General features: G+C 38.7%; 1 protein-coding gene across 1 annotated transcript in view; it reads right to left on the reverse strand.

The window, feature by feature from the left end:
• Dgkk (diacylglycerol kinase, kappa) overlaps positions 1–25172 on the reverse strand; it is a 114142-nt gene that overhangs the window by 44863 nt on the left and 44107 nt on the right. Inside the window, exons 3-5 of the mRNA XM_013032353.1 lie at positions 17981–18091; positions 16677–16757; positions 14758–14862 (exon numbers count right to left, since the gene is read on the reverse strand). Of these exons, the coding sequence (XP_012887807.1) occupies positions 14758–14862; positions 16677–16757; positions 17981–18091 (297 nt within the window). The remainder of the gene's footprint in view (positions 1–14757; positions 14863–16676; positions 16758–17980; positions 18092–25172) is intronic.

Raw genomic sequence — 25172 nt, forward strand, 5'->3', positions numbered from 1 at the left:
GCTTTGTTCTCCATTTGTGTATGTGTGTGTTGTATGCTGGTTCTGGACTTGAACTCATGGCCTGGATACTGTTCCTTAGCTTTTGTGCTCAAGACTAGCACTATACACTTGAGCTACAGGTCCATCTCTGGCTTTTTGGTAGTTAATTGGACATGAGTCTCATGGACTTAACTGCCCAGAGTTGGCTTGGAACCCTGAGCCTCAGACCTCTGCCTCATGAGTAGCTAGGATTATAGGCGTGAACTTCTTGGGTCTAATTTTGTTCCTATTCTTAAATTATTTCTTTAAAGTAATAAAATTTTCACTTTAAAGTATTCTAAAACACTCTTAAAAGTATATGTTGTACAACTATGCAAAAGTAATAAAATTAATTAAAAAGAAAAAAAATCAGGAAAATGTGACCACCAAAAGAAACTAATAAAATTCTAAAAACAGACCCAAAAGAGGGAAGATAGCTATTAAATATCTAATATGACTTTATCACAATACTTTTTAAAAAGTTCATAAAACTATCAAAAAACCCCAGAGAAATTTGGAAAATAATTCATGAAGGGAAAGAGAAGTTTGATAAAGAGAAACAATTAAAAATAGATAGATAAGCTGGGCGCCCGTGGCTCACACCTGTAATCCTAGCTACTCAGGAGGCTGAGATCTGAGGATCATGGTTCAAAGCCAGCCCAGGCAGGAAAGTCCGTGAGACTTTTATCTCCAACAAACCACTAGAAAACCAGAAGTGATGCTGTGGCTCAAGTGGTAGAGTGCTAGCCTTGAGCTGAAGAGTGCCAGGGACAGCACCCAACCTCAGACAGCACCCAAGCCCAGAGTTTAAGCCCCATGACCAAAAAAAAAAAAAAAGATAGATAAATTCCCTGGAGTAGAATTGTTGGATCCTAGTGTAGTTCCATGTTTAATTTTTTTTTTGAGGAACCTCCACACTGCTTTCTATAATGGTTGAACAAATTTATATTCCCATCAATAGTATTTAGGGTGCCCTTTTGGCCACAGTTTTGCCATCATCTGTTATTGTTTGTTTTTTTGATAATGACCATTCTAACTTGGGTGATGTGGAATCTCAATGTTGTTTTAACTTGTATTTCATTTTTAGGCAAAGATGTTGAGGATTACTTCATGTGTCTATTGGCCATTTTTACTTCTTCTAAGTAGACCCTCTTTAGCTCATTTATTTATTGGGTTGTTGGTTTTTAAATGACTTTATTTTTTAAGTTCTCTCTATATTTTGGATATTACATTGTCTGATGTGTAGCTGGCAAAAACCTCCCATGTAGGCTGGCTTTTTATCTTGCTGGCTATATCCTTTAGCCACCAGCATACCCATGTTTATTGTAGCACTATTCACCCTAACCAAGGTATGGAATCAGCCCAGATGCCCCTCAGTGGATAAATGGATCAAGAAAATGTGGAATATACACAATGGAATTTTACTCACCTATTAGAAAGAATGATATTGTACCATTTGTAAAGAAATAGAAAGACCTGGGAAAATTATGTTAAATGAAGTAAGTCAGGCCCAGAGAGACAAAAGATGCCTGTTTTTCCTTATATGGGGAAACTGGATTTAGCTTATAAATGTATAAGTAAATGTGTTGGGTGGTATGCAACTGTATACAAATGTATTAACTGAAATATAGTGGATTCAAGGAAGGGCTCAAATAGAAAAATTCCTTAGAAAGACAAAGTCAAAATTCAGCAAAATAAATTACCAAGAAGTGTGTACTCAAAAAGAATGGAATGAGGTCAATGAGTGGACAAATGAAGAGAAGAGGGGGAGAATGCAATCAATAATTCAATATACATCTTAAAAAAATAACCAAAGTGAGGGAAGAGGTAGATAGAGAGGGATGGATGAGAATATTGAACGGGATGACAATCAAAATATAAAGCTTTTTTATTATTTTGGTAAATATTATTTCATATTGCCAGAGGCACAGAGGCATTGTGCCTTTGTGTTCCTCCCCTAAGAGGTCAAGATATTTATAAACTGCTTTGTTAAATGGCAACTCCTTTGTACAACTACTTAAAACTAATAAAAATATCAAAAAATAAATAGAATCCTACAGATAAGAAGTACAATCACAGAAAAAAACTCAGTAAAAGTTCAATGGCAAATTTTATCAAGCATAAAACAGAACCAATAAGCTTTAAGACAGGGAGATTGAAGTTATCCAATCAGTGGCCACAAAAGAAAACAAAATGAAACAGATCTTTAAGAATTATGGGACACAATAAAAGGAGCTAACTTTTGCATAACGGAAGGGAAAGAAAGAGAAGGGCCTAGAAAATAAAAGGAAGTAATGGCTGAAAATCTTTTTTTGTGTGTGCTGGTCCTGGGACTTGAACTTGGCCTGCGCATTGTCCCTGAGCTTTTGTGCTCAAGGCTAACACTACCACTTTGAACTACAGCTCATTTTAAGCTTTTTGGTACTTAATTGGAGATAAGAGTCTCATAGCCTTTCTTGTCAGAGCTAGCTTTGAACCACGATCCTCAGGTCCCAGCCTCCTAAATAGGTAGGATTATAGATGTGAGCCATTGGTACCAGGCTGAAGTTTTTTAATGTAAGCAAAGATGATCATATTCATATATAGGAAACTCAGTGATTGCCAATCAAATTCAACCCCCAAGGGTGTTTACCAATGAAAGTCAAAAAATCATTAAGAATAAGGGATAATAAATTGATACTAAAAGCAGCAATATAAGAAACAAATAGAATTCTAGAAAACTGCCACTAAGCTTTCAGTGAATTTTTTTTAGCAGAAATCTTATACGTCAGTAGAGGGTAGAATGATGTTATGGTTTGAATATGAAGTAACCTCTCCCCCCCCAAAGTAACTTCTGTGTTGAAAGTTTGGTTCCCACCTGGTGGGACTATTGATATGTAATTGGATCATGAGGGCTTTACCTTCTTCAATGGGTCAATCTACTTATGAATTCATACTAGAAGGACAATTAAGAAGTGGGGTCTGTTGTGCAATGGTGGCTCATGCCTGTAATCTTAGCTACTCAGGAGGCTGAGATCTGAGGATGGAGGTTCAAAGCCAGCCCAAGCCAACGAATCTGTGAGCCATTTACCTCTAATTAACTAGAGAAAAGATAGAAGCACAGATGTGGCTTGAGTAGTAGAGTGCCAGCCTTGAGCAGAAAAGCTAAGGGAGGGAGGGTATATGAGGCTGTGAGTCCAAGCCCCAGTATTGGCGCGCGCACGCGCGCGTGATATGGGGCCTGGTTGGAGGAATTAGGTAACTAGGAGTGTAGGTATCTCTTTCAAGGGAATAACTTGTCCCTGCCACTACCACTACTTCTTCCTTCTTTCTTCCCCTCTTCCTCCTCCTCTTCGTTTTCTTCTTCTTCCCCTCTCTCAGTCATATCTTCTCTCATTCTCATTCTCCATCTTTCTCTCTCCTTCCCCTTCCTGGCTAACATCAGGTGAGCAGCTTTCCTTCATCATGTCCTTCTTCCCCAATGTTTCTGCCTTGCTACAGTCCGAAAATGTGAAGCCAGCCAACCATAGACCAAAACTAATGAAACCATTAACCAAAATAAATCCTCCCCCGCTTAAGTTATTTTCTCAGGTACTTTATCACAGAGATGAAAAGGTGACTATCACAGATCATTTACTCAAAATAATGAAGAAAAAAGAACCCTGCCAGCAAAAAAACACTTCACCCTACTAAGCTGTCCTTCAGAAATGAAGGATAAATAGAAACACCCAGAGAAACAAAAGCAAAGGAAAATCATCATCACTAGGCTTGCTTGATACACATTGCTTAAAAATTCTTTAAGCTATAACAAATAATGTTAATTAATAACAAAATATATGAAAATTTAAAAATATAATGTTCATACTGAGCATCCTCTTATACTGTACAGGTGGTGTATAAAGCAAATTTTTTCCTACTAGGAGAGTCAGAAAATGAAGCTATTAAAAACAACCAGAGACATAATAAATTATTGAGGGATAAATTTAAAATGGACAAATGTCAATGTTCATATTACAATCATAAAAGATAAGGAAAGAGGGAATGAAGATATATTTTGTGTGGACAAATAAGGTAAGTGATTGTTAGTTTAAGGAAGCCTATTTTAAGAATAAGGTATTTTATGTAAGCCTCCTGGGCTAATCACAAAGCAAAATCCTGTAGAGGTTGCATAGAATATTAAAATAATGGATTCAAGCAATATAATCACCAAAAATATCAAAACACAAAGGAAGACAAGAGAGAAAGAATTAAAGGAGCTGAAAAACATGAAAGTAGCAAGTCCTTGCCTTTATATAGTTGTCTTAAATGTAAATAGATTCAATTCCTCAATAAAAAGGCATAAAAGCCGGTGAATGACCAGAAAAGCAAGATTCAACCATATGCTGTTTATACAAGGTTCACTTTACCAGTAAGGACACACATAGACTGAAAATAATAGGATGGAAAAAAGGCATTTTCTGCAAACAGAAATTAAAAGAGAGAAGAGGTAGCTGTGCTTATATTAGATAAAATAGACTTTAAGTATAAAACTATGAAGAGACAATGAAAATCATTGTATAATGATAAAAAAGAGGTATGAGAACAGGTAGGCAAGGGAAATAAATAACAGGCATTCTATTAGAAAAAAGTAAAGAAATATCTTATTTGCTGATATGACCCTATATTGAGTCCACATAGACTCAAGCAAAAAACTGTTAGAACTGATACTCATTAACGTTGCAGGATACAAAAACCAATACAAAAGCCATTAATGTTTCTACATAGTAATTATGAACTACCCAAAAAATTAGGAAAATAATCCCATTTATAATAGCATAAAAATCCATGGTGTGAATTAAACCAAGGAGGTAAAACTGAAAATTACATAACTATGGTGAAACAAATTGAAGAAAGCATAAATAAATGAGAATATATCTGTATTCATCAGTTATAAGAATTAATATTATGAAAATGTCCATGATATTCAAAGTAATAATACAGATTCAGTGCAATCCTTGTGACAATTCCAAAGTCATTTTCACTGAAACAGAATTTTGTATAGAACCACAAATACCTCTGAATAGCCAAAATAATCTGAAGCAGGGAAAACAAAGTTGAAGGTATCCCCCTCCCTGATTTCAAAACAAGAAGTGATTGTAGTCAAAACAGCACAGTACTGACATTAAAAAGACATATAAGCCAATAGAACAGGATAAAAAAAAACAGAAATAAACTTGTGCATTTACAGTCAATTAATCTTTGGGAAAGATGTCAAGAATACACAGTAGGAAAAAGACAGTTTTATCAATAATGATGATAGGGAAACTGTACATACATGTGCAGATGAACAAAATTAGGTCTTAATCTTATACAAAAAAAAGCCCTCCTTCAAAATAAGCTTATGACTTGAATATGAAGAAGCTGTAAAGTTTGTAAAAGGAAACATAGGAGTAAAGCCACATGACATTGTTCTGGATTGTGACTTTAAAAGATAAAATTACCCAAAAGTACAGGGAATGAAAAGAAAAATAGACAAATGTGATGGGATCAAACTAATGCTAAAACACAGAACAATAAATGATTAACAAAGAGAAGTGAAAGCCTTCAGAATGACAGAAAATAATTGCGAATCATATATCTGATAAAGATTTAATATCCAAAATGTATATGGCAAGCCAAACAACTCAAAAGTAAGCAGAAAATTTTTAAAAATTTAAAAAGTGGAGAAAGGGCGTTAACTAACCTTTCTCTGAAGAAGATATGCAAATAACCAAATACATTGAGCACCATTAATCATCAGAGAAAACAAAGTAAAACCATGGTGAGAATGGCTACCAGCAAAAAAAAAAAAAAAAAAAGAACCACGACTATAACAAGTGTTAGAAATGATGCTGAGAAAAGAGAGCCTCTATATACTGTTTGGGAGAATGTAAATTAGCATAGGCGTGTGTGTGTGTGTGTGTGTGTGTGTGCGCGCGCGCGCACGCGTGCACGCGCTCGCTCAGGAGCTCTCCCTTAGATTTTTCCTCTGGTCCTGGTGCTTGAACTCAGGGTCTGGGCACTGTCCTTGAGTTTCTTTTGCTCAGGCTAGTGGTCTACCACTTGAGCCACAGCACAAGTTCTGGCTTCTTCTGTGTAGTTTATTGGAGGTAAGAGTCTCACAGATTTTCCTGCCCAGGCTAGCTTCAAACTGCAACTCAGATCTCAGCCTCCACTGGTGCCTGGTTCTCCCTTAGCTTTTTCACTCAAGGCTGGTGCTCTACTACTTGAGCCACAGCTCCATTTTGGGCTTTTTAGTGGTTAATTGGAGACAAGAATTTCATCCACTTTCCCACCCAGATTGACTTTGAACTAATATCCTCACATCTCAGCCTTCTGAGTAGCTAGGATTGCAGGCATGAGACACGGACATTATGCCAGCTATCATAAGCATTATGGAAAACAATATAGAGGTTCCTCAAAAACATTTCAAACAGAACTACCATATAAGCAATAATCCCACTTCTGAGCATATCAGAGGAAACAGTACTCCCAATTCAAGGCCAGCCCAGACAAGGTTAGAAGACCTTTTCTAAAAACAAAAGCACTTAGTGACTGAAAATTCAGTGAATATTTTTATAAGCCACCCAGTCTTCATAGACAAAACCTAAAAAAGTTGAACTTATAAAAATAGAGAGCAGCCAGGTGCTGGTGGCTCACACCTGTAATCCTAGCTACTCAGGAGGCTGTGATCTGAGGATCCTGGCTCTAAGCCAGCCCAGACAGGAACGTCCTTGAGACTCTTATCTCCAATTAACTATCATACAACTGGAAGTGGTGCTGTGGCTCAGTTGGCAGAGGGCTTGCCTTGAGCTGAAGAGCTCAGGGACAGAACCCAGGCCCAGAGTTCAAGCCTCATGACCGACAAAAAAAAAATAGAGAGCAGAATGATAAGTGAGGGGATGGATATGGTAATCACCTTTATTTAATCATGCCAGTTTATATACATAAATCAAAACATTATATGAGGTGGGCACTGGTGGCTTGCACCTGAAATTCTAGCTACTGGGAGGCTGAGATCTGAGAATTAGGTTCAAGGCCAGCCAGGGCAGAAAAGTCTATGAGAATCTTATATTCAATTAACAAGCAAAAATCCAGAAATGAAAATGTGGCTCAAGTGGTAGTGTACCGTCTTTCAACAGAATAAGCTAAGGGAGAACACCCAGACCCTGAGTTTAAGCTCCAGAACTTGACATACATATTAAGAAAAAAAAATTAGATGGTTAAGTGGGGCATGGCTAAGTAGTGGAACACCTGCCTTACAAGTAATACAAGGCCCTGAATTCAGTCTCCATTAACAGCCAAAAATAATTTAAAAAGTACAAATAAGGACTGGGAATGTGGCTTAGTAGTAGAGTGCTTTACTAGCATGCATGAAGCCCTGAGTTTGATTCGTCAGCACCACATTAACAGAAAAAGCTGGAAGTTGGTGTTGTGGCTCAAGTGGTAGAGTGCTAGCCTTGAGCAAATGAAGCTCAGGGACAGTGCCTAGGCCCTGAGTTCAAGCCCTTGTGCTGACTAATTAATTAATTAATTATAAGAAATAAGGCTGATGATGAAGCTCAGTATAAAGCATTTTCTTAGTACAGAAAAAGCCCTGAATTCCATCCCTGTACTGACAAAAATAAATAAATATAATAGTCTGCTAGTCTTTTAAATTTTGACTACAGTTGAATTATAGCATTATGAATATATATTTGGTTACTTATTAAAATAAAAAACAAAGAAAAGAGATTAAAAAAGAGATGAGTTTAAGGTGGAAATGTTCAGCAAATAGGAACTCAAATTTTAAGATTTGGCTAACTCAGCCCATATTACAAAACAATGAGAAAATATGTTTGGAAGGGTGTGACAGACTCACTATCTGATTGAGAGCTTAGTGAGGATATGAATGTCAGATCAATCAACCATAGGAACAAAAGCCAGTAAGAGATGAAATTATATTAGCAGATTATATTGCAAGCTGAGACTAAAGGAAAGAGAAAATGGAACAAAATAAAAGGAATACTGTAGGATTTCTTAGACATTAGGGGACTGGACAATAGAAATATTTGGCTGCAAACTCAGGCTATTCTTCAAGAAGAAAGAAGGGCCCCAAAGGTGATTCCTGGATCATCAGACTCAAAGTACTCAAGCTTAGAGAGTAAGACTGCCTCAACTTCATTCCAAAGATTAGCACCAATGTCTAACAGATCTGCTCTGGTTAAATCAGTTTGATAGACCTTGAGGGAATGAGCCTTGTACCAGCAAGTAACTGTGGCCTGGGTGAGTCACTGCAGAAAGGTACTGCATTGGCTGATCCCTCCTGATCTGTGGTTTTATATTGCTATCCAAATGGGTCTGAAAAGATGATCCTCTGTTCCAATGGGTTTGGGATGTGGGATTGCCACATGAGTGGGTCTGGAAGGCAAACCATCAAGCCAAAGAAGGTTTCTTTAAGTCTTAAGATCTTAAGGTATTTGCCAGGTTCTGGTGGCTCACATTTGTAATCTTAGCTAATCAGGAGGCTGATATGTGAGGGTGTGATATGAAGACAGCCCAGGCCTGAAAGTCTGTGAGACTCTTGTCTCCAATTAATCTGGTGGAAGTCGAGGTGTGTCTCAAGTGGTAGAAGGATCTCTAGTCTTGAGTGAAAAACCAAGCAAGAATGTGAGGCCCTGAGCTCAAGCCCCAATATTGGCACATATACACATACAGACATGCACACACAAACTTGCAATCTGGCATCCCTTTCTTACATTTGCCTTTTAGAATAAGAATGCCTGTCCAAAGCTTGTCCCATCATTGTGTGTTGGAAGCACATAACTTGATTCACTTCACAGATTTACAGCTGGAGAGGAACTTTGCCTCAGATTGAATGTTCCACCCATATCTGATATAAATATTTAGATATTTGGGGTTTTTAACTTTAAAACGAATGCTGAAATGAGTTGACTTTGGGAGTTGTTTGATTGGAATAAATTTATTTTGTCTGTGAGAAGGACATGAGCTTTAGGGAACCAAGGACAGATTATTCATACACTGAATTTGTGCCCCTTACAAAGTCATACGTTGATAGAAGAATTCACACTGTGATTATTATAGGATGTGGTAGAGTCCTCATTAAGTGAAATGAATACTCCTATTAAAAGGAATCACAGGTAGCTCTCCTGCCCTCTTTTCAGCCATATGTGGACACAGAGAGAAGCCAGGCTCTCACCAGACATAAAATCTACCATAGCCTTGATCATGGACTTCTCAACTCCAAGAAATCTGAAAATAAATGTTGTTTAAGCCAACCACCAACTCTATGGTGTTTTGGTTATATTACTATGAACTAAGACATTGCTGTGCTAGGGCAACTAGGCTATTTCCCCAATTCCTACATCCCTTTAAAGTACAACAGGGACCTAAAGTGTGTACATTATTTGTACATGCACTCTTTCAGTCCTAGTGCTCTGTAAATTCTAAAGGCTGATCTAAATGTGATGATTTAATACTATTAAATATTTGAAAATTGCATAAAGTGTCAGGTGAAACATCCCATAATACACACAAACTCTCCTATAGTTATAATTCCTTTAAAGGACTTTTGTTTGGAATGGCTTATAGAATGAAAAGGTTGCAGGTTTTTATTTATGTAGGGGTTGGGGGTGTGGGGGGGCGTGGTTGGTCCTGGGGATTGAACTCAAGGCCTGGGCACTATCTCTTAGCTTTTGTGCTCAAGGCTGGGACTCTACCACTTGAGCTTCAGTTCCACTTCCAGCTTTTTGGTACTAGATATTCCTGCCTGGGCTGGCTTCAAATCATGATCCTCAGATCTCAGCTTCCTCTTGAGAAGCAAGGATTACAGGTGTGAGCCACCAATAACATTTCTGTTTCTCTAATCAATAGTTCCATAATAGTTTGTTGGGAAGAACAAATCTGTTAATGTAGCCTTCCAAAGAGCTCCTTATTTCAATTTTTCCTCTATAGACCTTGTTTAAACCCCCCAGTCTCAGACTTTTTGTCTGTAACTCTTTTCCTTCCTTCCTTCCTTCCTTCCTTCCTTCCTTCCTTCCTTCCTTCCTTCCTTCCTTCCTTTCTTCCTTCCTTCCTTCCTTCCTTCTTTTCCTCAGTGCTTTGGGTCAAACTTAGGGCTTCTTGCATGAGACACAGACACTCTACTATTAAGGTACTTACTGGTACTGGAGTTTGAACTTAGGGCCTTAAACTTTCCAGGCAGTTTCTCTACCACTTGGTTCACATCTCCAGCCCTTTTTGCTTTTGTTACTTTTTGAATTGCCTCTCAGTTTGGTCCAGCCTGAACCACAGTCCTCCTATTCACACCATTCTCAGTTTTTTATTGGTTTAGGTATAGGTCTCACAAATATTTTGCCCAGACTGACCTCTGATTGCAATCCTGCCAATGTCCACTTCCTGATTGATTAAAATTACAGATGTGAGTCACCATGTCCTGCTGCCTCATTCTTATGTTTAAGTTCTCCATTTTCCCAAAGTTAGTATTTACTATTTGTCCCCCTTCCTATCCTCATTCTGGGCCTTAACTCTGTGTTGCCTAAATTGATCTATAGCCTGCTCTCTGACTTCTGGTCTCTAGTTTTCCTGTTGTCTAACCAATCCTACATTTCTTTCTTTTTTTTTTTTGGCCGACTGTGGGGCCTGATCTCTGGGTCTGGGCACTGTCCCTGAGCTATTCAGCTCAAGGCTAGTGCTCTACCACTTGAGCCAATGTGCCACTTCCAGCTTTTTTGCTTATGTGGTGCTGAGGAATCGAACCCAGGGCCTCATGCATGCAAGGCAAGTATTGAGCCACCTTCCTAGCCCCCTCAATCCCATATTTCTAAAGAATCCCTTTAACCAACTGTCTTCCTTCTCCAATTCTTCTTGAAATGAATTCTAATCATATTATCTTCCCTTCCCTACTCTTAGCATTGAAAAGCCTCTCTACCTTATCTCTACACATGATTTTTTTTGCTGGCCCTGGGGCTTGAACTTAGAGTCTGGAATCTGTCATTGAGCCTCTCTGTGCTGAAGGCTAGCACTCTACCACTTGAGCTACAGTGCCACTTCTGGCTTTTTCTGTTTATGTGGTACTGAGGAATCAAATCCAAGGCTTCATGATGCTAGGCAAGCACCCTACCACTAAACCACATTCCCAGCCTTTACACATGATTCTTGTGCTGACATTCCAAAACTAAACTGATAGAGTAGATTTGTTCTTTCACTGTTTCTATAAACGTTCTGTTTTCCTGTTACTCTGCATTTCTTATCCCAGTTCTCCTCCTCAGGACTTTACCCTGCCCCAGTCCCTTGGCAAAATAAAATCTTATCCATTTTTCAAGATTAGTCTCAAATTTCCTATTTATTAACTCTTCTCTGGGGATTCTAGCGTATTTACTTTTCATTCCTTGAAGTTTTATACAATTTTGTTTTATTCATCTGTAGGTCAATCATGCATTGCAACATCTATAAAAACAACTTATCTTAAGCTGGGTGCCGGTGGCTCACACCTGTAATCCTCGCTACTCAGGAGGCTGAGATCTAAGGATTGTAGTTCAAAGCCAACTCCAGCAGGAAAGTCTGTTAGACTCTTGTCTCCAGTAAACCACTCAGACAACTGGAAGTGGCACAATGGCTCAAGTGGTAGAGCACTATCCTTGAGCTGAAAAGCTGAGAGACAGCATTTAGGCCCAGAGTTCAAGCCCCATGACTGACAAAAAAATTTATCTTGATCACTATCATGTAATGGTTTCTTTTGTGTGTATTTTGTCTCTCCAACAACCTAAAAGCTCATTGGGGCCAGAAGTCAGAATACCTTCTTTTCAATCTCTAGGGTACAAGAACTGAGCACCTACTAGGGGCTGTCTCAGTAATGTATGCTGAATAATTTCCAATAGATTATCCAATTATGTTGTCACTACTTTGATAGACCACTAAATCCATGATTAATCTTTCCACATCCTATTTGTCAGGCATTGGTGGTGACAGAGAGTAGAAGGAACTGTCAGAGATAAAGTTTATATGGAAGAAAACCTATGTAGCTATTTACACCTCAAGCAAGATGAATTGCCACAATGCTCATGGTGAGATATTTTTCTATCAGCTAAATTTTATGTTCCACAGAGGTTGTGATTACAACCTGATACAACTCTCCTAAGAGAGTTAAGCAGGAAGCTTTTTTTCCCTTTTAACTTCATGCTGGGTAGTGAATATGTAGGCATTTAATTCAATGGAGTCAGGAATAGCACATCAATTCTCTGATGACATTCTATAGCATTTTTTGCATTCCTGAAGCAATAATTGAAATTAAAAATATACTTTGTGACCTTTTATGCCAAACTGGAAAATGTTATGTGATTCTTAAGAAGCATTTCAGTTTGAACAGAAGTAATCAAGGGAAAGACAGAAATTCCAGAAATGAGAATGGAAACGAAGTACAGAATGCACAACCCTTTGTGGTTACCTCTAATGCTATGTCATATTGTCCACATTGCCAGATAGAGGATGTGCTTCTCAATCAGGAAAGAAAGAATAAAAATTACAAAAGAATTAACTGCTAAATGCTAGTTATGTGAAAAACACCAGATACTGAGCAAAGGATCTCTCAATGAAGTGTGTACATTATGGGCCTGGGAAACCTTGACCATATGGCATGTTCCCATATCATAAGGTAGCAGAGTATATAGTTATGAGACTAAAAAGCCCAAGACCTGAGAAGTCCTACGGGTGTGGGGATAGATGGCTCATCTCAATGTTATTATTCTTTTATTTCTAAGCTCGTTTTTAGTGAGTCACAGTGCAGGATGCTCTGTCCCAAATGCCTCTAACAATTATCTGCCCGCTGCTAGTTATTTAAGCTTCAGGATCTTTTTCTCCTTGGCATTACTAGGAATAGAACTACAGACTTGTGCATGCCAGGCAAGTACTCTGCCACTGAACTATGCCCCCAGGAAGACATCAGAATCTTTTAAAGTTTGTATTTATCTTCCCTTTTTTCCCTAAGACCCTCAAAGAACTTTGCTTTAGGATGAATCATGCATCATTCCCTCTCCAAACTCAAAGTCATTTATTCATTAAAGATATTTATTGAGCCTCTGTTTTGTGCTGGACACTTTCCTTCCTTCCCTCCCTCCCTCCCTTTCTCTTTTTTCTTTCTTTTCTTTTCTTTCTTTCTTTCTTTCTTTCTTTCTTTCTTTCTTCCCTACTCTCTCTCCCTTCCTTCCTTCCCTCCTTCCTTCCTTCCTTCCTTCCTTCCTTCCTTCCTTCCTTCCTTCCTTCCTTTCCTTCTTTGTTTCTTTCTTTCTTCTTCCTTCTTTCCTTCCTTCCTTCCTTCCTTTATCTTAGCCCTAGAGCTTGAACTCAGGGCTTGAGTGCTTTCTCTGAACTTTTTCCCAAGGCTAGTGCTCTACCATTTGAGTCAGAGTTCCATTTTCTGGCTTTTTTGTTTGTTTGTTTTAGTAGTTAATTGTAGATAAGTCACATAGATTGCCTGGGATGGCCTTGAAAAACAATCCTCAGATTTCAGCCTCCTGAGTAGCTAGATTACAGGTGTGAGCCCACCAGTGCATAGCTATATGCTGGACATTTTATTTTATTTTATTCTTTTATTTTGTTTTTTTTTGGGGGGGATCCGGTCATGGGGCCTGAACTCTGGGCCTAGGCACTGTCCCTCAGCTCTTCAGCTCAAGGTTAGCGCTCTACAACTTGAGCCACAGGGCCACTTCCGGCTTTTTTATTTTGGCTTATGTGGTGCTGAGGAATCAAACCCAGGACCTCTGGCATGCAAAGCAAGCGTTTTACCACTGAACCACCTTCCCAGCCCCTATGCTGGACATTTTAAAAATGAAAATTAGTTGCCTTTACTGTGCTAGAAACAATATTATAATATTATTGGCATTTCTTCATATAGAAGTTAGCTTTTAGTAACTAATTGCTTTGGTATGACAAAACCTAAAACTAGCTTCATTGTCTCCAGACTAGTTTCTTCTTACTGATCTTACACAGCTATATGTGCTGGACATGTTTCTAAGTTAATAAATGATACAAAATCTCCCTCTTGGAACTTACATAACTATACAACTATAAAAAATCAGGCTGAGGGCAGAACCAAGAGTTTAAATGGTACCACATATTGTTAGGGATCAGTGGCCAGAGATTTGATATTGTCAGGGAGGAAAAAAAGAACCCTGATAAGCTTTTGGGAGGACTGCATGTTATTCTTCCCTCTACATTTGTGAAGGGGGAAAATAAGAAAAATAAGATCCCTTGCATAGTAGTTAAGGTCGTAAGCTTTGGAGTCACACAGCCTGGGTCTAAATTCTGGTTCTGCTACTGAATATTTATTGCATATTAATTGGTTCCTTCCTCTTTCTGAGATGCAGTTCTCTTGGTTGTTACTATAGTCATTCAGCAGACCCAATTCAAAACCACTGGTTGTAGCTTTGTTATCATACAGGCATCTAAGGTAGCTTCTCACATATCTTTTGAGTGCTTCACTCCTTGGTCATATGGTGACATCTACATATCAAGTGGATGTGTACAGAAATATCTAAGTTGCAAACTTATCAAAGTTTGAGTCTAAGTGAGTTACCTTTATTCATGAATAGTTCTAAACAAGTTCCCTAATGTTTTCTATCTATAATTTCAGACCAGATTGTATCTGCTTCCATTTTATTTTTTCTCTGTTTGAAAAGTGGCTTAACTAATGTAATTAAGTATTAACACATGAAAGTTATATGCATTCTTTATACTTTCCCTTACCTTGCGAACTTCTCCTTGTTGGACAGTTTTTAAGATATTAATCCATTCTTCCATGTCTTTTCGGTTGGATGCGGCCAGGGTGACTTTTCGTTCTGGTGTAATAACCTGAAAAAAATCATATTATTAGTTAATTCTCATTCCACAGCATTTCCCCCCAAACAGAGTCTGTGCACTCCCTTAGGAACTAGACATATATACCAAGCACATCCCAAATCTCTTCTTCAATATAAGACACAAATTCTCAGGGCCATTCATAGCAACTTAGATAGCCATCTAAAAAGGATAATAATGATAATAATTAAGACTTTAATAGCCCTTTCTGTGTGCCAGGAAATATTCAAAAGCACTTTATAGGTATATTATTTAAATCCAACTTTATTACAACTTAATAAAATAGGTATTGTTATTTTTCCCATTTTATAGCCAGAAAAAAACTAGACAAAGAAACTTAAATGATATGCCAGGGTCACTCAACAGGTAAAAAGCTAAGCCTTCATTGAAAACCAGATTTTTGGTCTTTGAATCCATGTTCTTACGTATTATGCCATGTGCTTACTATTTATTATCAAAACTGGGTTGCTGCTCTGTCTACCTGAAGTAGTAAAAGTTAATTTACTTCATTAAAGTGTGTCTCTTTCTGTTTGGGGGGAAAAATGAGATGTTTCTAAGTCCAATTTCTTGATTTCTTACGGAAAGAGACAACCTGAAGAGCTTTTACAGTGGTCTCAATCCTAGAGAGAGGCATAAACCAATATAGAATATAAGAAAGCCAGGCTGAAGGTCTAGCATACACATGGTAAACTTGGTCTTTTCTAACTATGGAATGTCATTGCATTGATGCATCTATTTGTTTTTATCACCAATGCCTCACCTCCCCAACAAGCAAGTTTTTTTTTCCTTTATCATGCAGCACAGGATAAGTATATTGGGATCATGATCATAGACTTCTTTGGTCCTGACTCATTCTTATTTGGGGATAATGGACAGTGCTTCTGTGTTTTCATTAGACTAAGAGAAAGCCTAAGCCTTAGATTTCTTAGTGGAATAGAGAACCAAGACATTAGCCTACAGGCTCTTCATTCAAAGGTGCAGATTGGGGGGAGACCAGTCAAGGAAATCCCCAGTTTTATCCTGGGCCAATGTGATGTAATGAGATAAAAACAAAAGCTGAGGCTCTCTCTTCAATTTAGCTGCTCTCGTTTCAAAGGATAGAACATGGAGTAGCCCTAGAAAAAAGGCACGGAGTCTGAGACCTTTTGATCTGATAAATTATCCCTTTCCTACACAAAGGATAACACTAGTCAGTTTTGGATGAGTTGAGTAAGAGAGTCCTAGGGCTATGGACTCACTATTTATCAGAGTTTTATGGTCTTGAGTTCACTTGAATGACTCAAACCACATGATATTTTGAGCACAATAAGCCCTGAATACTTTCTTAGAAAATCCTCTGCTTTCTTTGAGGTACTCTTTCATTATTAATCTCAACATGGAATAGATTTTACTTTGTATTTAGACTCTTATCTAACTCATCAAAGGAAAAGATGTCATGTAACTTGATTATCCTGATGTTTTCTATGGCATGTTAGTCTCTTGAAAGCCTCTCAGTGATACTCTTCTAAATCACCTTTAGCAGGAAGACTGAATTTTATAATGGTCACAAATTCCTTAAACCCCTGAAATCAGCTTAGTTTTATGTTAGGCTACTAATATGGAACAAGGCCATTACTTTCTCCCTCTATCAGTGGACTGGTAGACATTTGTCTGAATAATGACACTTTATGATAGAAGACGACTTGGGAAGCTTGATGTCCAGATGTAACAAGTTGGTATAGTAATCCACTTAACTGGATTGCCTAACCACTGTGGTTGCCTAGTTAGCCCTTATTCATGTCTATTTAGTTATTCCAAATCTTACTTACACAAAAACTGTGGCAAAGATTTCTACAGCTGCTTTCTGCCAAGGTGACTTGCGAAAGATCAATTGTTTCAAAGTGTACAAACTGGAAAAATATAAGAAGGAAAGGGAAAAGAGACAATTTGGTTAACTGGACAAATACAGACATTAAAAGGGGAAACACATACATACATACACACACACACACACACACACACACACACACATACACACACACACACACTGAAAGGGCATTTTAGGGCAGTCATGATTTTGTTTTTGGTCTTGAGGGCTGGAATTTATTTAGCACCATTATTTTTGTGGATATATTTTGTGACCAAAAAAGCTAAACTAAAGTACAATATTCTCAAATCTTTTTTGTGGATTTATAAGGAATGTTTAGTTGGTCAGCTCAGAATTAGTCAAATATAAAGGTTAATTCTAGAGAAGATAATAGAACATTGTCTAGCAAAAATGCCTAGTAGTATAGATTGTTATTGATTCCTATTATTTTGAGTGGCAGCTTTTGATTATATTGCTTGTCTTATTCAGTGTATGCCTCTATCACTTTATACGTTGGATGTAATAGATACTACCCAGCCAGCAGCATGAAATCAGTACTACCAATATATACAGAGCTAGTTTCAGCAGTCATCTGTGCAGTCACATAGGATCCTGTGTTCAGAGGGCCTCACACTTGGTTTGGTGTTCTGCTATCATCATCTTCAAATTCTTTTATTTTTTGTCCATTGTGAGGCTTGAACTCTTTGCCTGAGTGCTGTCCCTCAGCTCTTCAGCTGGAGGTTAGTGCTCTACCACTTGAGCCACAGCACCACTTCCGGCTTTTTCTGCTTATGTGGTACAGAGGAGTAGAATACAGGGCTTCATGCATACAAGGCACTCTACCACTGAGCCACCTGCCCAGCCCCCATTTTCAAATTCTTACTAATAATTTTATCTTTGAGCTTGTACTTTATAAATGAAGTCCAACAAGACAATGAGCCATGCATATGAACATAGGAGATAGGGCTCAATATGCTTGTCTATCTACATGTCTTCCTCATTACATTTGCATTTATGAGTAGAACTATTACACTGGGAATTTAGTGTTGCAGCCATGTTTCTAGAAAACATTAACAACCAGGGAATCCTATTGAGAATTTTTCTTCCTAATGTTTCTTCCCTGTGTCAGCCAATCATTTATGCTATAGTGTTTTAACTTCCATCTTATTATTTGTCAGTATACCTTTACTTATTTGTTCTCCCAATCCACTCATACATTTCTTGGCATCCACTCACTAACTCAAGTGATAAGATTCTATGTATTACCGCGGGATGATGTGCAAAGTAGAGCTTCTGTCCTTGAACTAAGAAATATCTAAGTTTCCATCTTTTGAAGGAGGTGCAGTTCTTCAGCAGAGGTCCTTCCTTCAATATTTTCTGAAAGATAAGAATCAAAGCAGTTGATTGATTAAATAAGTTTTCAAGACCGTATTACTTGTCCTTTCCCTCAAATTATTCAGCTCTGTCAATAATTAAATATTTTCACAATTCTTATTTTGTCATATATGATGCATTAGTAGTATGCTTGTTTTATTGTTTCTGGTGGGCTATTTGTCCCTTCTATATAGTTTCCTTTTAATTACCACATATTAATATAAAAAGTAAGAGGTCTTATTGTGATTATCAAAGCATGCATATAATATATTTTAATCATGTTCACCCTCCATTATTCTTTCCTCCTTCCCTTAACTTTCTCTTTCTCCTTCCCAGTAATCCTCCTTTTACATTCATGACCTTGTTTTTTACCCCTAGCTTCTACAAGTGAGAGAAAACGTGATACTTTTCTTTGTAGGACTGGCTTATTGCATTTAGTATGATAATCTCTAATCCTATCCATTGTCCAAAAAACTACATAATTTTATTCTTCTTTATGGCTCATAAAACCATTGTGTGTATATGCTACATTTTATTTATTCATTAACAGACACTTTATTTATTCTATTAACAGACACTTAAGCTAGACCTATACCTTGGCTGTGAACTATAGCTTATGAACAGTGCTGGAATAAATGTAGGTACTTATAAAACCTTCCTTTGATTTTCAGTTTAAAGCCTATAACTCAGATTGACAGATATCTATACAATTACATTCTCTTCTGAAAGGTACCCTCCCTTATAGAACCTATAGAGCAGTAAGCCAAGATCTCCTATGTTGTAACCTGTGAATATGATAGCCCAAGAAGACTGAGATTTTAGCTTAGGCATATCCCAAGCTCTTTCAAGATATTACTATAAGGAAGAAGGAGAAAATGATATATTTCTTTAAGTTCCCATGTTATTTATAATTAGACCACATCTCCAGAAAACCATACATAACAAGGACTTCTCAATAACCCAGCCTCCCATCCCTATGTCAGGGGACCTTAGCCAAGCTCTACAAATCAAGGGGTCATTACAGGTAATAAAACCTTAGAGGAGCAATTTTTCAATATATCATTATAACTAATGATAAACATGAAGTCAACTCCAATAAGAATTATATTGTGGGGCTGGGCATAAGTGTACATGCTTATAATCACAACTACTTGGGTAGTGGAGGAAGAGGAGGTAGAGGGATGGAGGTCCAAAGTCCAAGCCCAGACAAGGAAAATGTGTAAGACCCTATCTGAAAAATAAAGCAAAAATACTAGGGGCACTTTCCTAGTAAGCACAAGGTCTGAATTCAGGCCCCAGTACTGCCCCTAAAAGATACATATTACAAGCTCTAGAGCAACTATCAAGAAAATAACTTTAAAACTTTGTTAAACTAGGAACCAGTAGCTCATGCCTGTTATTCTAACTCCTCAGGAGGTTGGGAGCTGAGGATCATAGTTTGAAGCCATCTGGGGCATTTTATCTCCAATTAACCACAAAATAAACTAGAAGTAGAACTCTGGCTTAAGTAGTCAAGTGCTAGCCCTGAGCAGAAAAGCTCAGGGACAGCACCCAGGCCCTGAGTTCAAGCCCCAGAACTGGCATACACACACCACCACCACCACCACCACCACCACCACCACCACCACCACCACCACCACCACCACCACACCATGAAATGCCACTTATTAGAATGGCTAAAATCCAACATGTTGATAATACCAAATTCTGGCAAGGATGTAGAGCAACAAAGACAGTCATTTATTGCTGGTAGGAATGGAAAATAGTACAGCCAGTTTGGAAGACAGTTTAGCATAAAATTTACCCATTGCAATCTTTGGTGTTTATCCAAATGCACTGAAAACATGTTCACACAAAAACCTGTATATAAAGTGGGTGGTCCTAGCTACTCAAAAGAGGCTAAGATCTAAGGATTTCTGTTCAAGGTCAGCCTGGGCAGGAAAGTCCAAGAGATTCTTATCCTCAATTAACCACCAAAAAACCAGAAGTGGAGTTGTGGCTTAATTGGTCAAGTGTTAGCCCTGAGCAGAAAAGCTCAGGGACAATGTCCAGGCCCTGAGTTCAAACCCCAGGATTGGTACAAAAAAATCTACTCACAATAGAAGTTTTACTCATAATTATCTATCCAAGTGTTTCTGTGTAAAATTTGTGATTTTCCAACAGTAGTAACTTATTGAAAAATTTAAATATCTGTTTGTTTGTGTTTGGAGTACTAGGGTTTGACTCAATAGTCTTACATTTGCTAGGCACATACTTGAGCTACACTCCTATTTCTTCTTAACTTTAGTTGTTTTTTTTCAGATACGGTTTCTTGTTTTGCCCAATTTGCATCAGACCATTATCATCCTACCTATTTCTCCTGTGTTGGTAGAGTCCCAGATATACACCACCATGCCTGTCTTTTTGGTTGGGATGGGTTCTTGATAACTTTTTGTCTGGCCTGGTCTCAAATGGTGATCCTCTCTATCCTTGTCTCTTGAATAGCTGGGGTGTGTGTGTGTGTGTGTGTGTGTGTGTGTGTGTGTGTGTGTGTGTGTGTTTGTGCTGGTCCTGGGGCTTGAAATCAGGGCCTGGTCATTGTCCCTGAGCCTGTGTGCTTAAGGCTAGTACTCTACCACTTAAGGCACAGCTCCATTTCCAAATTTTTGGAGATAAGAATCTCAGGGACTCTTTTGCCTGGGCTGGCTTCAAATGGCAATCCTGAGGTCTCAGCCTCTTGAGTAGCTAGGATTAAAGGTGTGAACCACCAGTTTTATCTTTTTTTGTGTGCCAGTGCTATGGCTTGCTCAAGAATAGCATTTTACCACTTGAGCCAAAACTCCACTTCTAGATTTTTGGTTGGTAATTGGACAATAGAGTCTTATTAACTTTTGTTGGGCACTGGTGGCTCACACCTGTAATCTTAGCTACTCAGGAGGCTGTGGTCTGAGGATCACAATTTGAAGCCAGTCTGGGCAGAAAAGTCTGTAAAATTCTTATCTCCAATAAACTATTCAGAAAAAGCCAGAAGTGGTGCTGTGGCTCAAGTAGTAGAGCTCTAGCCTTGAGCACCAACAAGCTAAGGGACAGTGCCAAGGTCCTGAGTTCAAGCCCCAGGACCGAGGTGTGTGTGGGGGGGGTGGGGATGAGTCTCACATACTTTGCTCTCCACGTTGGCTTCGAGATCCTCACATGTCAGCCTCCTGAATAGCTAGGATTACAGAGGTGAACCAGGCCTACTCTGGGTCCTGTTTATTTGTTTAAAGCAGCCCCAGGACACCAGTTTGAACACGAAGAAGCTAAAAATCACTCAGTCAGTGGATTTTCTCAATCAATAAAATATATGCAGACAAAACAATCTTTACCTACTTGAGGCTACTAAATTGAGCAAGTACTTGTAGGAAAAGTAGAAGAAGCAAGCATACAAGCAATCAATCCATGGCTTTTTACAGATAACATTTTCCCCTTCATCACAACCAAGTAGAGTGTCTTTTCTAATTTCCAGATGTTAATTTTGAAAACTTGGGCATTTTTCACTACTTTGGTCAAAGACTTTCAATTACAAAATGCTGGTGGACTCTGTGCTTTCTTTCCCTATGACAAGGAAACTGGGAGTGCTTGATTAATTAATATGTACAGAACAGAGTGAACACATACCCCATCTTACCCCCAACTAAACTTTGTCCTAAAAGACAAGGCCCCAGATAGCTAAGAATTAAAAAGTCATATAAAAACATTTTTAAAAAGGAGTTCTGTAAATAATTCTGAATACTCATAACTACAACTGAGTTCATGCTTCCCTTGAAGAAGCAACAAGCAATACTTCTTTATCTAGAGACATAATGTTTCATGGTGAGTGAATGAGTATTCTGTTTTTTAAAAAATAAGTGTTCAGGGGCTGGGAAGGTGGCTCAGTGGTAGAGTGCTTGCCTTGCACGCATGAGGCCCTGGGTTCGATTCCTCAGCACCACATAAGCAGGAAAAAAAAGCCAGAAGTGGTGCTGTGGCTCAAGTGGTAGAGCACTAGCCTTCAGCTGAAGAGCCCAGGGATAGCACCCAGGCCCAGAGTTCAGGCCCAAGAACTGACAAAAAATATAAATGTTCAAAGCCAGGCACCAGTGCCTCATGCCTGTAAGCCTAGCTACTCAGAAGGTTTAGATTTGAGGATAGCAGCTCAAAGCTAGCCTGGGCAGAAAAGTCCAAGAGAGGGCTAGGAAGGTGGCTCAGTGGTAGAGCTCTTGCTTGCCTTGCATGCATGAGGCCCTGGGTTCGATTCCTCAGCACCACATAAGCAGAAGAAAAAAAAGCCAGAAGTGGCACTGTGGCTCAAGTGGTAGAGTGCTAGCCTTCAGCTGAAGAGCTGAGGGACAGCACCCAGGTCCAGAGTTCAGATCCCACGACTGGACCCTTCCCCCTCAAAAAGAAAAGAAAAGTCCAAGAGACTCTTATCTCCAATTAACCAGCAAAAAGTCAGAAGTGGAGGTATGGCTGAAGTGATAGAGAGTACTAGCCTTGAGAGAAAAAGCCAAGTGAGAGCATGAGGCCCTGAATTCAAGCTCCAGTGATGGACCACACACAAGATCGAGTATTCAAAAAATACAGCAGTGGTCCTCACTAGACACTATGTGGAAAATGAACTATACAAATGTGGGTGGGGGGAAAGAGCAAAGGGTTCACATGACTTGTATAACTATAACCCCTCTGTATATCACCTTTATAATGTCAACAAAATACAGTTTATTAAAAATCAAATGTTTAAGACTGACAGAAAGACTAACTGGAATCCACATGTATACAGTGCCTTGTAATTAATAAAATTCATTTATTTTCATTATGAAGTCATTCTAGCAGTCCCCTGAAGTAGATAGAAAAGTCATCTTCTAACTTAGTTTTGTCCTATGAAACACAGGTTAAACTTTACATTTCTTTACATGGCTTGCCCATATATTTTTATTTTAAATGAATCAACACAGAATTTGCTATTTTTTCTCTCATATAAGATAGCTCATTTTGCTTTTCACTTTTGAAACTTTGCAGCATCCTGGAGCTAAAACACTTGTCAGAAGAATATATTTCTTAGGTTAGTGTGAAAGGTAATGAAGAATCGGGAAATTTTCTGGGTGGCCATGTTTATAAGCACATAAATGTTTCACAAAATAAGATATACCTATTATCTTCTTGGTTTAAACTCCACATTCTTATGGCAAATATCAGTGATATAGCAGATAGGGAAAAGTCAGGAAAGGTTGAAGTACCATTGTGCATATTGACACACGCTCACACCACCCACCATCTTGCGCTTCTTAAACTAGAACACACTGTAGACACTGGCATCAAAACACAAATAATACCTTGGTCTCTGCTACTAAACTCTCAAGGCCAGATATTTTTCATTGGGAGCAAGTGTTAGTACTAATGAGTCTATTGTCCAATTTCAGACACTACAGAGATCAGAAGGCTTCATTCAGATCTCAAGAATTCAAGATTCTAAAACTGGGTGTTGGTGGCTCATTCCTGTAAATCCTAGCTATTCAGGAGACTGAGATCTAAGGATTCCCGTTCAAAGCCAGCCTAGGCAGAAAAATCTGTGAGACTCTTATCTCCAGTTAACTAGCAAAAAACCAGTAGAGGTGTGACTCAAGTGGTACAGAGCTAGCCTTCAGCTAAAAAAGCCAAGTGAGCATGTGAAGCCCCAAGTTCAAGCCCCTGTACCAGCACACACACAAAAGAAAAGAATATAAGACTCCAATTTAAACTTTGGATGCAGCCTTCACACAAAATATCTGCCAAAATTGTAGCAGACTTACAAAAAAAAGAGCTTCGGGAAACTGTTTATACTTGATTTTCAATTTTATTTGATAAGCCAGTCCCCAAATCCTATTATCCTAGAAACTCCCACACCTGAACAACAGGTAGTCTCTCTCCCTGATGCTCTGTACAACTCATAATGTATACATTATTTCACAACAGTGAAAGTAAGCATTTACGTTAGCCCATACTTATAAAAGAGGTTTTATAAAATATCTCAACAGGGTCTTTAAAACAGCCCAGTTTTCTAGATATAATCAATGTCTACCTGCTGCTTGGGAAAGAGCAAGTACCATTGCTGCCATGACCTTTTCCTATGCTCCTTCCAACTCTCCAAAGCTTCTAACTATTTTCTATATCTCTTTTTTCTGTGGCTTGGTGGGGTTTTGATGCATGAGGCTTCAGGGAAAACTACCCTTTCCTGGATAATAGAACCCTTATGACATAGCCACCCCCACCCAAGCAAAAGTAGGCAAACATCAGGACATGCACTGCTACCTGTCAGGAGTTGGCTGCTCTTCTGTTTTACTTGCTCATGGTGCTCTTGTGAGGGAGGCTGGATCAAGATGGGGGGGATGATCACTCTGTAAATGAGAACTGGACTCCCACTATGGGCACAGCTGCAGAGGTCAGCTGGATTTTTTCCTATGGCTCCTTTGGTCCCCAAACCTACACTAAATGTTCTCTTTGCTTTGGGGGTAGGGGGATGGGAAGAAAGTCATTTCTTAACACAGGCCTGCCCAAGTTGCTTCAGAGCAACAGTGTTTGACTTAGTTAAAATGCAACTCCATGTGCTTTAGACTTTAAGAAAGGCCAGACTCTGCTTTACTGAAAGCTTTACATTCCCCAGGGTCAAGTTGACATGGTAAGAGTCAGACAGACTGGCTCCAGCACTTACTAACTGTGTGACCTTGGGCAAATCACTTAACCTCTCTGGGCCTCAATTTTCTTGTCTATTAAATGAAGATACCCTGAAGAGCATGTCCACCACTCTGTGAATCCTTTGTAACTTGAAGATTGTGGAGGTAGGGGATAAGGTATAGGTCCACTCATACCACTATGAGAATCATCCCTCCATGGCCGGCTAAGGGCTGCTGCAAAAGGATGAGAAATAGGATGACTTGATGTCTGGCTTCCTTAGGAGTTTCAGCACTAAGACCAGGAGAATTGCAGCAAAATAAGACCTGATGATTAGCCTAGTACTGGAAAGCCAAATCTTTCTATCTGCCAGGACTGCAGGTACTATAGCTATAAATCCTCTTCTGCTACTTGCTGTGCTAGGAAAGGACTATAGAGG

This window comes from Dipodomys ordii, unplaced genomic scaffold, assembly GCF_000151885.1.
Source record: "Dipodomys ordii isolate 6190 unplaced genomic scaffold, Dord_2.0 Scaffold154, whole genome shotgun sequence".
NCBI classification, from domain to species: Eukaryota; Metazoa; Chordata; class Mammalia; order Rodentia; family Heteromyidae; genus Dipodomys; species Dipodomys ordii.